This window comes from Alexandromys fortis, unplaced genomic scaffold (genome assembly GCF_014885135.2).
Source record: "Alexandromys fortis isolate MF-2015 unplaced genomic scaffold, M_Fortis_MF-2015_v1.1 scaffold_36, whole genome shotgun sequence".
Lineage (NCBI taxonomy): Eukaryota > Metazoa > Chordata > Mammalia > Rodentia > Cricetidae > Alexandromys > Alexandromys fortis.
The window spans coordinates 10,515,736-10,529,303 of record NW_026067915.1 but is presented as its reverse complement, the minus strand read 5'-3'; the positions used below and the strand labels follow the sequence as shown (position 1 = coordinate 10,529,303).

Below are 13,568 nucleotides of genomic sequence, written 5' to 3'. Positions count from 1 at the left end.
GATCTGCTTCCCAAGTGCTGGGATTAAAAGTGTGCGCTACTGCCCAGAAATCCTATTTCTTGAACATCTGTGAGAAGGCTAAGGGTCTAGGGATACAGTGGATTGACAGACACAAGCTCAGGCCCCTGGTAAATGTAGTTTTTAAAAAAGTTTAATATTACAATCTGGAGACAATACTTCAGAGTCAGCTGCAAAGAAGATGCCTAGCGCTTGCCTCCACTCTAGGTCCAAAGAGTTTCTGCCCCCAGTGACCCACTTTGGGTGGGGCAAAGGGGTTGTGTAGTTGGCCTGCCCTCAGTCCAGTTTCTCCAGCACAGAGGGCACGTACACTAGGCTGAGCTCACTGCCAAAGTTGCAGACAATGGCAGCATTATCCAGCACCAGAATCTGCCGGGCAGGCTGGGCCTCACTGTTCTTGCCCAAGTAGACTGTCTGTAACAGGTCCCCGTAGTTTAGGTCCCAAAACGAGACACAGCCTTGGCCACCAGTCACCAGAAGGTTGTCTGAGATGACCCCTAAGCTTGCACCACAGCCCAGGTCCTGGAGGCAAAGCCAGGGGAGGTCTTCAGTGTGAGGTCATCTCCAGACACCAACAACCCTGTACCCCGCCTGCTTACCTGCTGAATGGAGTAAAGCTTGATGCCCGTGCTGCGGTCCCAGATATTGATGAGGTCATCCAAGCCACTACTAATGACACAGGACGTGGTACAGGTCAGGGAAGTGACATCTCCACGGTGAGCAAATGTATGGCTGACCCTGCTACCTGTTAGTACATCCCACAGGCAGATGGCTCCATCTTGTCCTCCACTGGCCAGAACCATGGTCTGGGGAAAGAAGCCCAAGGAAACTAGATCATGGGTAGTAGAGTTTCTTTGCCAACAAGACTGTCCCCATCCCATTACTGCTTCTAAGGGCCAACAGCCCCACCAGATGACAGCCTCACCTGGTCAATGTATACAGTTGTGATTGCCCCCGAGTGGCCCTGCAGGGTAAAAAGGCAACACGAATCCTCCAGTCGGAAGACCTAGGACAGGGATGAGTAGGCTCTGGTCTCTGGAACCTTCCAAGTTATGTGTTTCAGCTAGAAAATGCCTTCCATCATTTCTCTAGGACTCCTCCAGCTTAAAGCCCGCTTCTGCTCCCTACCCCTTTCCAGCTCACCGGTACCCAGAAATAAACAATACACACTCTTAGAGTATGGTCCTGGCTCCCTGTCACCAGGCGCCCGGCAGCAGCTCTCAGGGCTGTGATGGGTTTTTGGTGTGCACACGGCACTGTGTGGGTCAGGTGACAGGCCACTGCGTTGCTGCTGCTGCTGTACACAGATGAGGAAGGAGAACTGCCGCGCCCTGGGGTCCCTACAGAGGACAGGCTCAGTGAGCAGATTCTGAAAAGGCGTAGTGCAGACTCCCCCACCACGTGCAATGGCTGCTGCTCCTGGGCCCACTGACCTCTGAACTGAAGGGGGCTGAGGGATGTGTGGGTCTCCAAGGAAAAGAAATCAAGGGAACCGTTAAGCCGAGCAGCTACAATCCTAGAAGAGAAAGACAAGAGACTAAGGCCTTGAGGAATACACAAAGTGCTACAAAAAAGATGCAAGAGCTGGGTGGTGGCGCACGCCTTTAATCCCAGCACAGGTGGGAGACAGGTGGATCTCTGTGAGTTCAATGGCCAGCCTGGTCTACAGAGGGAGTTCTAGGACTACACATGTAACCAATTATAAGTTTCCCCGTAACCTGGAGCTTAAGGTCAGGAGAACTGGGTTAATTCTGAGGAAGGGGAGAAGGATCCAGGGTGAGCATGTCACGGAGCCCCATGGGGGCTGCAATATCCATGACATAAATCAACTCTGACCTAAGTATATAGTCTGCTTCTTTCCTTTAACTACAAAAAGATTTCTTTTGCTCTCAAGAATTCTTAGAAGACACAGCCTGCAGGCACAGGCAGGCATATGTGCCAGTGGCTCCTACAATCAAGTCAGGTGAGGCTCGGAAATCTTGTCCCAGCAGAAGTCAGTGAACATTACAGCTTCTGCTCATGATCATCAAAACAGGCTCATCTGGGGATCCATGGTGCACAGGAAGGGCAGAGAGAGAGAAAACGGTCACCAGGAACTTTAAAGGTCAGGCGTGAGCTCTTCCAGAGCTAACTGAGAGAACAAGCCGTGAGGAAGGATTTCCAACAGGCACGAGGAATAAGGTCCGCCAGGCTGCAGTAAAATGCAGTAATGCCCGTGCAAGTCCCAGTGATAGGGTGAAGAGGGCAGCAGCAGTCAAAATGGAGACGCCAGAGTTCCTGACACCCCCCCACCTCCACCCTCCACTCCCCCCTCAAGCTCCCACTCCAGTTCGGATAGTGGAATCACTAATAGCCAGGAACCCTTGGAAGAGCCACCTTCCTGGAGCAGGCAGGTGAACTGAGTTCGTAAACTCAGCTGAGGGGCAAAGTTCAGGAACTAGAGCCCCTCCCCCAACCCTGAGTTTCTATGGGGCAGCAGCATGGAGGGAAGATTTAGCAATGCAGACTCAACAAAGATGGCCTGAGCCCAGATGCGGTACACGCATGTAATCCCAACCTCCTGAAAGGCTTTTGAGGATTGCTTTATGGTTGGTCTGGGCCATGTAGTGAGTTTGGGCAGCTGAGAAGTACCTAAATGAGGGCTGGAGAGACACTGCTCTTCCAGAGAACCCAGGGTTGTTTCCCAGCATCCACAGGGCAGCTCACAACTACCTAACTACAGTTCTAGGACCTGGCACCCTCTTCTGGACTCCAGGCATCAGACATACATGTGCACAGACACATATGAGCAGGCAAAATAACTTTTTCAAAACAAAACACCCTGAACACGTTCAAAAAAATAATTTTTTTTTAAAAAAAGAGTACCCAAATGAGGCCTTATTTCAAATACAAAAAAAAAAAAAAAACATTCTGCAGATTTTCTGCAACTGAAAGTGGGAGTGAAATATCCAGAGGGGTCAGCATTCACCATCCAGTAGGAGATGCTGACTTAGAAGGGCAGAAAGAAAACTCTGGGAGCTTCCCTTGTGCCTGGCCCTGCTGCAAACACTTCGCATCTCTAAAGTGGTTACCACCTGAACCACCCTCGATGGACAGGTATTTGAGACTGAGTGAAAAGCTCAAATCCCACAGCAAATGAAGGAAAGAGGCCTCAAGATCGTGACAGGCGGGCTGAGGTAAGCAGCGGGGCACTCTCACCTCCTGTCCAGGAAGACAAGGGCTGTGATGCCTGAGGAGACCTCCTCGCTGCTGCAGCAGAGCACCCCTTCAATGGCGTCCCACACCTGCGAGCAGAGGCTGTGAGCACCCCTTCCTCGTGGGAACCCCCCAACTAGATGTGAGCAGCCCCTCGGCCCACCTCCAGCCGGCCGCTGCTCCGCCCAACCACGATGAGGTTGCCTTGCAGCTCCAAGCTCCAGATAGAGCCGGCTGTGCTGGGGGCCCAGGCCAGAGGAGGAGAGCCCTTCTCGGGTGCAACCCCCTCTTCTTGAGAAGCCTGGGGCAGCGGGGATCCCGGAGAGGGTGGGCGCAGGGCCGACATGCGCACAGCAGCTAGGCCCTCCTCCTGGTACACACGCTGCACCAGACGGCTGAAGTCATAACCAGAGTCCCTAGAGCGGCCACAGCCTGCCCGGTGCCGAGGTTCGGGCTGAGTGGGCTCCGGGGGCAGCTGCACCGAGAAGTTGGTGTCGATTAAGCAAGTGAGGTCTGGCTGGTCCCCGAAGAGGGAAGGCAGTGGAGGTCCTCGGGGGCGGTGTCGCAGCGGAGGGCTGTCCCCAGGCTCCTCGGAGCTAGTTTTGCCGCCATCGGACAACCTTTCCCAGTTTTCCTGAGCTTCAAAAGCTCCGCCTCCGCAGCTGTCCCGGCGTGGCCTGCCCAGGTTGAGGGGCCACAAGAATGAGCAGTGGATTCCCTCAAGAGCAGGCAAGGGGCAGGGCCAACCTGTGCTTACCCTGGGCGCGGGATGCGCGTGAGGCAGTCCCCGGTCTGTGCGTCCCACACGCAGACTTGGCCTGCCAGGCAGCAGCTCACCAGCAGCATCCCATCACTAGCCAGACACTCGATGTCCTGCATGAGGGTGCTGTGTTGGCACAGGCCAAGGCCATGACAGCCTGCTGCCCGCGGACACCACCCCCCTCACCATGAGGTGCCCTCGCAGCACCAGCGGCACGATCTCCGTCTCAGGCGGCGCGTAGCCATAGTCATCGCAGGGGAGCTCTCCACGCCTCCGCCTGCCCGGGCCACCACCGGGCTGCCCATAGTTCCGCGGGCAGAGCACCCGGTAGAGGCAGAGCAACAGCAGCACGAGGACGATGCCCGCTGCCAGGCCAAGTGCGGCCACCCTGTGCGGAACAGCAAAGTGTGGGTGGGCAGGGTGCACCCCAATACTGGCTTCACCCTGACCCATTTCTTGCCTCACTGGGGCCTTACTTGTATAAGGTAACGTCACCATGGGCTTGTGTTCCACCTGGTCCCTTGGGTCCGGCCTCCCAAAGGCCAGCAGGCAAAGGTTCAGGTGGGGCCCAGGCACTGCGACCATCCTGAGGGCGCCGCCCCTCCAGAGCCTCCCGTGGATTCAGGCGCAGGGTGACAGGAATGACGGGGAGCAGGCTGATGTACCTGTGAGTAGGCAGGGGTGCCCTGCTGTGGCCCTCCCAATGCAGTCTTCTCACTGCCTGCAGCCCCTCCCCAAACCAGCTCTGGCAGCCCAATCTTGCGATTTTCAGACAGTGGCACCCTAGCAACCATCAATGGACCTCATTCTGCCCAGGGAAGGGGGGCAAGCAATCTTTAACTCCTGAGAACAGGGACTCAGGGTCACTCTTCCAGGTGTGTCTGCTGGCAGCGCCACCAGTTCCCGTATTGCTGCCCCAGAATCGTTACAACTATTTCAGATTCAGTGCAGAATCAGACTAGTTTTCTCTCACCAAGTGGAGGAGATGCTCTGGGGATGGTGAGCGGACACTGGGAGAAAGGCTGACAGTTGGCACAGTTCAACTTACCTTTTGGCCAGTGTGATGTTGTAGTAGTTGAAGAGTGTGGGCCAGTGGCGGAAGGACAATTTCCTCCACAGCTCCTCATCCTCAGGCCCCCAAGTTACCTCTGGGGCTCGGTTGTCATGGCCACCCTCTGCTGGAACGGCATGCTCAGGCAGCTCACCTGGCAATGTCTGGTTCTCTGGTGGTTTAGGAGCGTCAGGTGGGAAGATGGAGAAGGCAGGGTCCGGGTGGCTGGCAGGCAGCACTCCGCTAGGCACAGGCATGGGGCCCAGGGAACCCTCACCCAGTGGGCTCTGTTCTGTCACCTGGGCAGCGAGGTAGGTGCGCAGCCCTGCTGGGTCTGTGTACACCAGGATGCCAATCCAAACAACGGTACCAGCCTGCAGTGGAGTGTCAGGTGCTCAGCAGGACCTTGTAGGCACTGGACAGTCCCAGGCCCCAAGCCATCTTGGCTCTCACACTGGAAGGACTTGACTCCCAATCTATACTTTGTCCCCAAGTCCTCTCACTACCACCTGCTGACAATCGCCACTAGAGGCCTAGCTCCCTTGGTTAGAAATCACTGTAACTGCTTTAGTTTGACAGAACTTGCCCACCATTCCCAGGTCAGCATGGTCAGAGGGACCAGCTGCCCGACCGCCTGAAGACCTGCCGGAGGGCTTCAGTATTACCTGCCTCTCCCTTCAGCTGCCTGGGAGAGATGCTCTCACCCCCGCAGTCAGCACATCCCACTAGTCTCTGCTGTTTGCATGCTACACAGAGGCTGATTAACCATGACCCAGGAAAACATTGACCATGCAAAGTGGCTTCACCCTAGACAATCCCTGACCTGGGTCCCTCTAGAAAGACATCTCCTCCCTGCTGACCCTGGAGGTACTTCCCCAACAGACAGACCAGGAATTATTGGTCCAGTAGGAAAGGCGTATCAAATAGCTCAGGAAGCAAGGCTTTGAAGGACCACCCCTGGGATCTGAATGCTGTCCTCTGCAAGGCAGAACAGGGGTGATGGGTACCATGATGAGGCGCTGTGCCAGGCGGGTACGGGCCAGGAAATAGATGACACGCAGTCTTTTGGGGAGCCGCAGATTTCGGAAGGAAGATGGCTGCAGTGTGATGGTGTGTGGTGTGGTCGGCCGTACAGCTAGCTGTCTCTCATAGCGTGCTGGCCTTCCCACAGGCTTGGCCGAGGGCAGGCAAGATTCAGGGGGCAGGCGCTTGTTCAGGTCCGCTAGCTGTCGAGGGCACAGAGATCAGGCCCCGAGTTGTTCAGAGGCTGCCTGCATGGGACTGCTGCCTCTGCCTGGGGCCACGCCCTCACTCAGAAGCTGTCTGAAGAGAGCAAGCACCAGCCAAGAGAGTGGGTAGGGCAGGCTCTGCCACTCTTACCTCCATCCGCCTAATGTCGATTGACAGGACAGTGGTGAAAAACAGCATCTGGAGGAAGAAGTCAGACACCAGGCCCACAACAGCGAAGAGGCAGAACTCCTGGAATGAGCACACACCAGAGGCATTGTGGCTACATGGCTGCAAGCCTGGACAGCAGATCCCTCAGAATCAGCAGGGCACAGCAAAGACAAAGAAAAAATTCTTCAGCTAAGGGTCGGGAGACTAGGAAGGTTAGACTAGCAGCTCACTAGGGGGCAGCAAAGAGCATGCATCCCTTTCTCCAGAGTGGACTGAAAGGGTGCTTTCCAGAAAATTCCAGTCCCCTGAGAAAGGCGTAAGTGCCCAATCCAACCCAGAAAACGTTAAGCCCACTAATATGTTCCCTGAAAGCCCTTCTCCATACACAGGTTCTGACCTGCTCATATGCCCCCCCCCCCTCTCTCTCTCTCTCTCTCTCACACACACACACACACACACATACACTCTCACTGGCTGCCAAGAGGTAAAGCCTTGGGCTCTTACTTGGATGGCGGGCACAAGGGTGAAGTAGCCAATGAGGATGATGCCTAGTTCAGTTGCCATATTCTTCATGATGGACCAGCTCTCACTGCTTAAGCCTGCAGGGGGGGGAAGCCAGAGCATGGGTCGGTGAGAACCTACCTGTTTTACGTGGCCACGCTTGACCTTGGAGTCCTCAGAAGGACAGAAGCATGAAGAGGGCCCAGCCTCTATGCAGGCATTCCACTCATGGCCAGACTCTAGGAGTCACCACCATCACACAGTTGCTGTAAAGGAAGGGTGGCTGCAGCAGAATGCTCTGGCCATCAGAACAAAGGGGAAGCAGGGTGATGAGGTTAGAAAACCCAGGAAGAAAGCCCGGTACCGTCCACTGTAACCATCCACTGCTGACCTGCTGTCCTGTGTGCTGCACACGCCAGAGCAACAGAGGAATGAACTGGGACTTCCTCACGCTGCCCCCAGGGTCATGCTACATAACTGCTGTATGGTCAAGCCTCAGCATTTACAGTGTGTTGAGCTTCCCAGAGACTTTGCCTCATCTTTCATAACCCCACAGCCAGCACAGTATGTAGCAGGGCACACAAGTTCATCAGAGGCTGGTGGAATGAGCGCACAGCCAGTTTCTGGCTGTTCCTCACAGAAGTGGGCTCAGGATAAGTGTCTCAGATCAATCCCCTCTCAGGGGCAGGAGGACCTCTATGAGTCTGAGGCCAGTCTGAATACATAGCAAGTTCCAGGACAGCCAAGGCTACAGTGAGACTTCTCTAGGAGGTAGGTGCAGGGCTGCTATTGGCTGGCTAGCTCTCTTTCTGACACATGGGACATAACCAAGTACACTCTAAGGACTAGATGGTTCCTTGGGACATAAGCTAACAGGCTGGCCAATTTACAGAGTACCCTGAAGACCAAAGCAAGGCTGGGATTTTTTTTTTTTTTTTGGTAAGGCTGTGTGGGTGCAAATGTATGCAAGCATATATAGAGAGGTCAAGGTCACACCGGGAGCCATCTACTTTGTATTTTGAGACAGAGTCTCTCATTGGCCCAAGGTTGAATAGGTTAAGCTGGCTGGCCAGCAAGCCTTAAGGATCCCCTGTCTTGTCTTTTCAGTATTGGGATTACAATTGTGTACCACTCTGTCCGACTTTGTACATGGGTCTGGGGCCCTCACACTTGTGCAGCAAGCACTTTACCATCACCACAGCCATAAAAGGAGTTCTGAGGGCTTCTTATACCCTTGGGCAAAGATAAAAGAATAGCCCATCACCCCAGTGTTACCTTGTGCAATCCGAAGTTTCACCTCGAGGTCCACTGGGGTTGATACCACTGACTTGGTGAGCACCAACACATTCTCTAAGCCAATAACCACCACCAGGTACGGGAAAATCTCACTGGGGACAGAGGAAGAGACAGGAAGGTGTTGGTTCTTACCTGGGAGGCTATGGGGCTTCCAGCCTACAGCAGAGGCTGCCAAGTGGCTCCTGTGGTACAGGGCAGAAACCCCTCTAATGCACCTCCATCCAGGAGGCTTATCAACACAGTTTTTCAGCTCTGAGGCAGGCTCCAAAGCTTTGCCAAGGGGCCAACTACCATGCCTGTCTCTTCTACCCAGTGGAGAAGGGGGACTGGAAGAGGCCCCCTTGAGAACATCATTGACCCCACAGCTAGGCCACAGCTTTCTTAACCCTTCCCACACTAGACTCCAATGGTTGATGGAACAACCATTTCTAGGACCCTACACTGGTTACTCCAGCCCAAGATATTGACCTAAACAAAAGGGATGACCTAAATCCCTAACCTTTGCTGACACGCTGTATCTGGAGAAGAGCAATTGCTCCCACAGGGCATCCTGACGCTGGCTGAACCTCTCACCCATTGGGAGAAGCTCTGAAAGTGGCTCAGAAAAGGAAGCAGGCAGTCCAGGATACAGAACCAAACAGGAGCGACACAAAGCAGCTTTTCTGTACAGCTGCTGACCCCTGTCCTAGGCCTTGGGTCTCATATCTAACACTGGGGAGAAAGTGGCTTTCCCCTAAGATGCCTGAGAAGCCAAAGTCAGGGCAGGTCAGTCAGTCTGTTGGTAACCACAGGCAGGCAGGCCAGCCGCACAGACCAAGGACAAATGCAGGGAAGGGCTTAGACGAAGATTTTCAGAGGAATGGGGAAAGTACTTCAGTGAAGAAGGAGGCAGACAATATCCCTATATGCTGACAGCACAGACTCCACGCTTACTCTGACTGCACATGTAAATCTTTAAAAAGAAAATCTTTCGTTATATTCATTTATGCATGTATGTATGTATGTAGACATGAATGCACACATTCTCTCCTTCTATAATGCAGATTCTAGGGATTGAACCCAAGTAATTAGGCTCGGTGGGAAGTGCCTTACCCATGGAGCTTTCAATAGTGAAGATACATGAAGACACATACGCTTCTGTATCTCACATGCTCCCTGGACACAAGCCATTAGAAAGCAGTGTGAAGGGAGAGATGGCTCAGTGGTTAAGAGTACTGACCTTCCAGAGGACCTGCGTTCAATTCCTAACACCTACATGTCAGCTCACACCTGTCTGTAACTCCAAGATCTGACACCTTCACACAGACATACATGCAGGCAAAATGCCAGTGCACATAAAAGTAAATAAATTATTAAAGAAAAAGAAAGAATGCAGTGTGCGAGGCTGGATATGATTCAGCAGTTAAGCGTGCTTACTGCTCTTGCTTACTGAGTTCACCTCCCAGCTCCTACATTATCAACTCATCACCCCAATAACTCTAGCTCCAGGGGCTCCGGTGCCTTCTTCTGGCCTCCCTGGGCATCTGTACTCATGTGTACATTTTCCTACCCCCCAACCCAACATGTTAAAAACAATAAAAATAAGTCTAAAAAATAAAAGCACTGGGTGGTGGTGACCCATGGCTTTAATTCCAGCACTCAGGAGACAGAGGCAGGTGGATTTATGTGAGTTTGAGGCCAGCCTGGGCTACAAAGTGAGTTCCAGAATAGCCAGGGCTGTTACCCACAAACCCTGTCCCAAAACCCAGCAAAACCAAGATAAATAAATAAATAACAGGAATGTGCATATGGATGTTTAAAATCTAAAGATCAACATCTATATATAGATACCATATATATATATATACAAACACAAATGTTCTATACATAAAACACACAATGCATATGTATATATATGTACACACATAGACATGCATATAACACACGCATATGCCATATATGCATACACACATGCTAAAGAGGAAGAATGTGTACCTCTTCAATGTCAAAAATAATAGGTAAAGACATGGAATGACAACAAACATCCAGTCTGATGGTCACCAGTGGTCATCATCAGGCCCAGATGTGCAAGGGGCCTGATGGCTCACTCTGGCTCTGTGAGACCTACCCGCCATTGAGTGTGGGCGTCAGGCCGAAGAGAGTGCAGAGCCCCACAGACATGAGCAGGGAGCTAAGCACCGTAACCACAGCTGCCAGGGCGAGGCCCCACTTGGACTTGACCATGTCGATCTTGCCTACAGAGCAGAGAGGGTGCATCAGGGCAGTACCTCCCCAGCCCCTGCAGCCCTCCTTAACTGAGCTCCTGAGGAGAATACTGACAAGCAGGGAAGAGAAGGCTCCTGTTTAACTAGAAGAAAAGGACAAGTATGGACACTTCTGGTCTCATGAACATAGCATTCCTTTCGGGAGTTCTGACTCACAAAGTGTCTTTTCCTCAGAAACCCCTAAGAATCTATCGGGGAATGAAGTCCTGGTTTTAGTGATCACCAAGTATGTTCTACATCTTGGCTCCAAGCCATCTCTAACCGCAGGGAAGTGTGTGTCATGGAAAAGCTCATTTGGAGACCTACGTGTAGAGAAGTAGATGTAGGCAAACAGGATAATATAGGTGGTCACGAGGGGGATGAGCTCTGCAATGCCGATCTCCTCTTTGAAGTGCACGTGAACCAGGTTCTCTGCTCGCAGGCTGCAGTTGGGGCTGGGGTGCAGGAGCATGAGTCGGGTGCGTAGGCTGCTCAGAAACCTGTAGACAAAAAGTCCCTAGAGGGGCCCAGCAGGTCTCCTCTTCCCGTTTGTGAAAGGAAGCTACTCTGCTCTCTCAACATCTCTCTAGTCTTCACAGACACTGAAAGGATGGTAAAACTGGCAAACCTCCTTTCCTGACTTATCTCAACTTCAGAAGAGCGTGTGAGAGGCACCTCAAGTCCCCTTGCCAACTGTGGAGAACTGTGTGATAGCTCAGACAAGACACAGCTGTACAGAGCTCATCAGTCAGCTGAGTGAGGCACCTGCCCAGGACTTAGAGAGAAACCAGAGGAAACATCAGGCCACTGAAATTGTCAGAGCTGCCTCAGTTTCCTTGTTCTTAGTCAGGCCTGAGGGCCATCCTCATTCAAATGATCAGATATAGTTCTCTGGTGTAAAGAACATAGACATTTCTCTTTTTTTGAACACAGACATTTCTATAGGAGACTTGGGGCCATGTTAATAGGTCAGAGAAGCAACCACTCAACTAAGTCCCACAGAGCAGCTGGGAGCCTGAGCACCTTACTTGGCATGGTAGCGCTGGAAGACCAGGGTGATGGTATATGAGACCATCCTCTTCCTTGTGTAGAGGCTCACCCCACTGTACTTCCCAGGAACACCAAACAGCAAGTCTGTGGGCAGAAACCAGCAAGTGCTTACATAGAAATGACAGTCCCGGGGATGGGCAGGGCTATCCAGGACCCCTTCCCTACATCACTCTGAGAAGCGGGGGTGACCCCCAATACACTGGAGCACCTGTTGAAGGACACACAGCGACCACACAGGCTCTCCCGACCCTGAGCGCTGAGGCACCTTTGAGTGTTGCTGATGTCTGCAGAGTTTTGGGCTCGTGCTGATGAATGGTCCCGATGATGTCAGGGTCAGCGTGGAACCGCTCCCAGTCATTCTGCCAGAAGTTCCCAGGGGACAACAGCAGGCAGCCATGTTCCGGAAGTAGGTTCCGGAGTTTCCTGAGGCCTGGCAGCAAGTCTGTCACCTGAAGGCAAACTTCCTCCAGACTCTTGGTCCCTGAGCTGTGCAGAAGATGAGAGGAAGCCTTTGCTGTTTCTGCCAGCACGGGGCCAACCCACTGCACTTTCGGGGCACCATCTGCCACAAGGCTCCTGTGCCCTATTCCCCCGGGTCACAGAAGAGCCTGACACCTAGGGTACTGGGAAAGGCTTCCAAGTGCTCAACCAGACCATGTATCTGTCCCGCCCTCAGAGGGCCCTGGCGTCCTGGAGTCCATCTCCTTCAGGAATGGTAAGTTAGCGGAAGAGCATGCAAACTCGCCACTACACACCTCTGCCAGTTTCAGTGGGGTTTTACCAAGATTCTTATCAAAGCCATTAGTTAACTAAAACCTGATGGTGACATGTTCCAGACCCCCAGGTAGGACTTGCTAATCTTAGCAGAGCCCCACAGCAGGAGCCACGGGTAAGCTCCCTACAGTTAGGTCCATTCATGCTTACTCTGTGCGTTGTGAGGATACAGCCACAAAGCACCCACAAGGATCCTGGGAACTGCAAGGCTGACTTGCTTGCAGGAGTTAAGATTGAGGCATATGCCTCCCTCCCTTTGGTACTCAGGAGTTTGGAGTCCCTGGGAGGAATACCTGTCTCTCAGCACGTGGTTCCGGATTTCCTCCACCAGTTGGAATGCCCGGGACAGTGGTGATCGGAACACATCTACCGCCAGAAGATTTTTGTGCCAGGGAGACACCGATGACTTCACAAATATCTGTTGGATGTATGCCACTGGGGCACCCACATACTGTAGAAGAAACAGGACAGGACAGAGAATGAGCATGGAACCATGCTCAACGGGAGTTCACTGAGCATGCGCCAACGGGAAGCATACTAATGGACCAGGTATCAGGAAAATATGGTGGCCCCACAAGCCAAAGCAAAGCCCAGGTTCATTTTCTGTCACATGCTAGAATAACAACGGCTATGCCCCAAACAGCCCAATGGTCCTCGGCGATATCCACCCTATTACAGCAGAGCTATCTGGACTGCCACACTACCAAGCCTAAATCATTTACTGTCTAGCCCTTTATAGAGAACAGCTGTTGGCTGCACCAGACTACAAGCTCCCACAGGCATGCAGCAGTCTCTCTGATACACAGGTGCTGCTCCACAGTGCCTGCTCTGTAGTGTACTTAAAAGATCAAGCCCTATTGCAGGCAAATGGATGGATCTAGAAAACACCAGATTGAGTGAGGTAACCCAGACCCAGAAAGCCAAATATAGTATGTATTCACTCATAAGTGATTTTAGACGTAAAGCAAAAAAAAACCAGCCTCCAGTTCACAATCCCAGAGAACCTAGACAACAAAAAGAACCCTAAGAGAGACATACATGGATCTAATCTACATGAGTAGAAAAAGACAAGATCTAGCCGGGCGGTGGTGGCGCACGCCTTTAATCCCAGCACTCGGGAGGCAGAGGCAGGCGGATCTCTGGGAATCCGAGGCCAGCCTGGTCTACAAGAGCTAGTTCCAGGACGGGCACCAAAGCTACAGAGAAACCCTGTATCGAAAAACCAAAAAAAAGAAAGAAAGAAAGAAAGAAAGAAAGAAAGAAAGAAAGAAAGAAAGAAAGA

The 13,568-nt window shown here is 52.5% G+C and overlaps 1 protein-coding gene across 3 annotated transcripts in view; it reads right to left on the bottom strand.

Moving 5' to 3' along the window:
* Positions 1-135: 135 nt before the first annotated feature.
* Scap (SREBF chaperone) overlaps positions 136-13,568 on the bottom strand; it is a 59,933-nt gene continuing 46,500 nt past the window's right edge. For all 3 annotated transcript variants that reach the window (XM_050139205.1, XM_050139206.1, XM_050139207.1), the window contains 20 exons: positions 12,580-12,737; positions 11,778-11,998; positions 11,491-11,596; positions 10,790-10,962; positions 10,327-10,453; positions 8,199-8,311; positions 6,927-7,021; positions 6,405-6,503; positions 6,032-6,250; positions 5,022-5,398; positions 4,450-4,638; positions 4,160-4,361; positions 3,971-4,086; positions 3,377-3,890; positions 3,217-3,302; positions 1,452-1,534; positions 1,189-1,358; positions 944-1,024; positions 618-824; positions 136-540 (listed from right to left, as the gene is read on the bottom strand). In XM_050139205.1, coding sequence (XP_049995162.1) covers positions 295-540; positions 618-824; positions 944-1,024; positions 1,189-1,358; positions 1,452-1,534; positions 3,217-3,302; positions 3,377-3,890; positions 3,971-4,086; positions 4,160-4,361; positions 4,450-4,638; positions 5,022-5,398; positions 6,032-6,250; positions 6,405-6,503; positions 6,927-7,021; positions 8,199-8,311; positions 10,327-10,453; positions 10,790-10,962; positions 11,491-11,596; positions 11,778-11,998; positions 12,580-12,737 — 3,582 coding nt within the window. In that variant the 3' untranslated portion in view covers positions 136-294. The remainder of the gene's footprint in view (positions 541-617; positions 825-943; positions 1,025-1,188; positions 1,359-1,451; positions 1,535-3,216; positions 3,303-3,376; positions 3,891-3,970; positions 4,087-4,159; positions 4,362-4,449; positions 4,639-5,021; positions 5,399-6,031; positions 6,251-6,404; positions 6,504-6,926; positions 7,022-8,198; positions 8,312-10,326; positions 10,454-10,789; positions 10,963-11,490; positions 11,597-11,777; positions 11,999-12,579; positions 12,738-13,568) is intronic.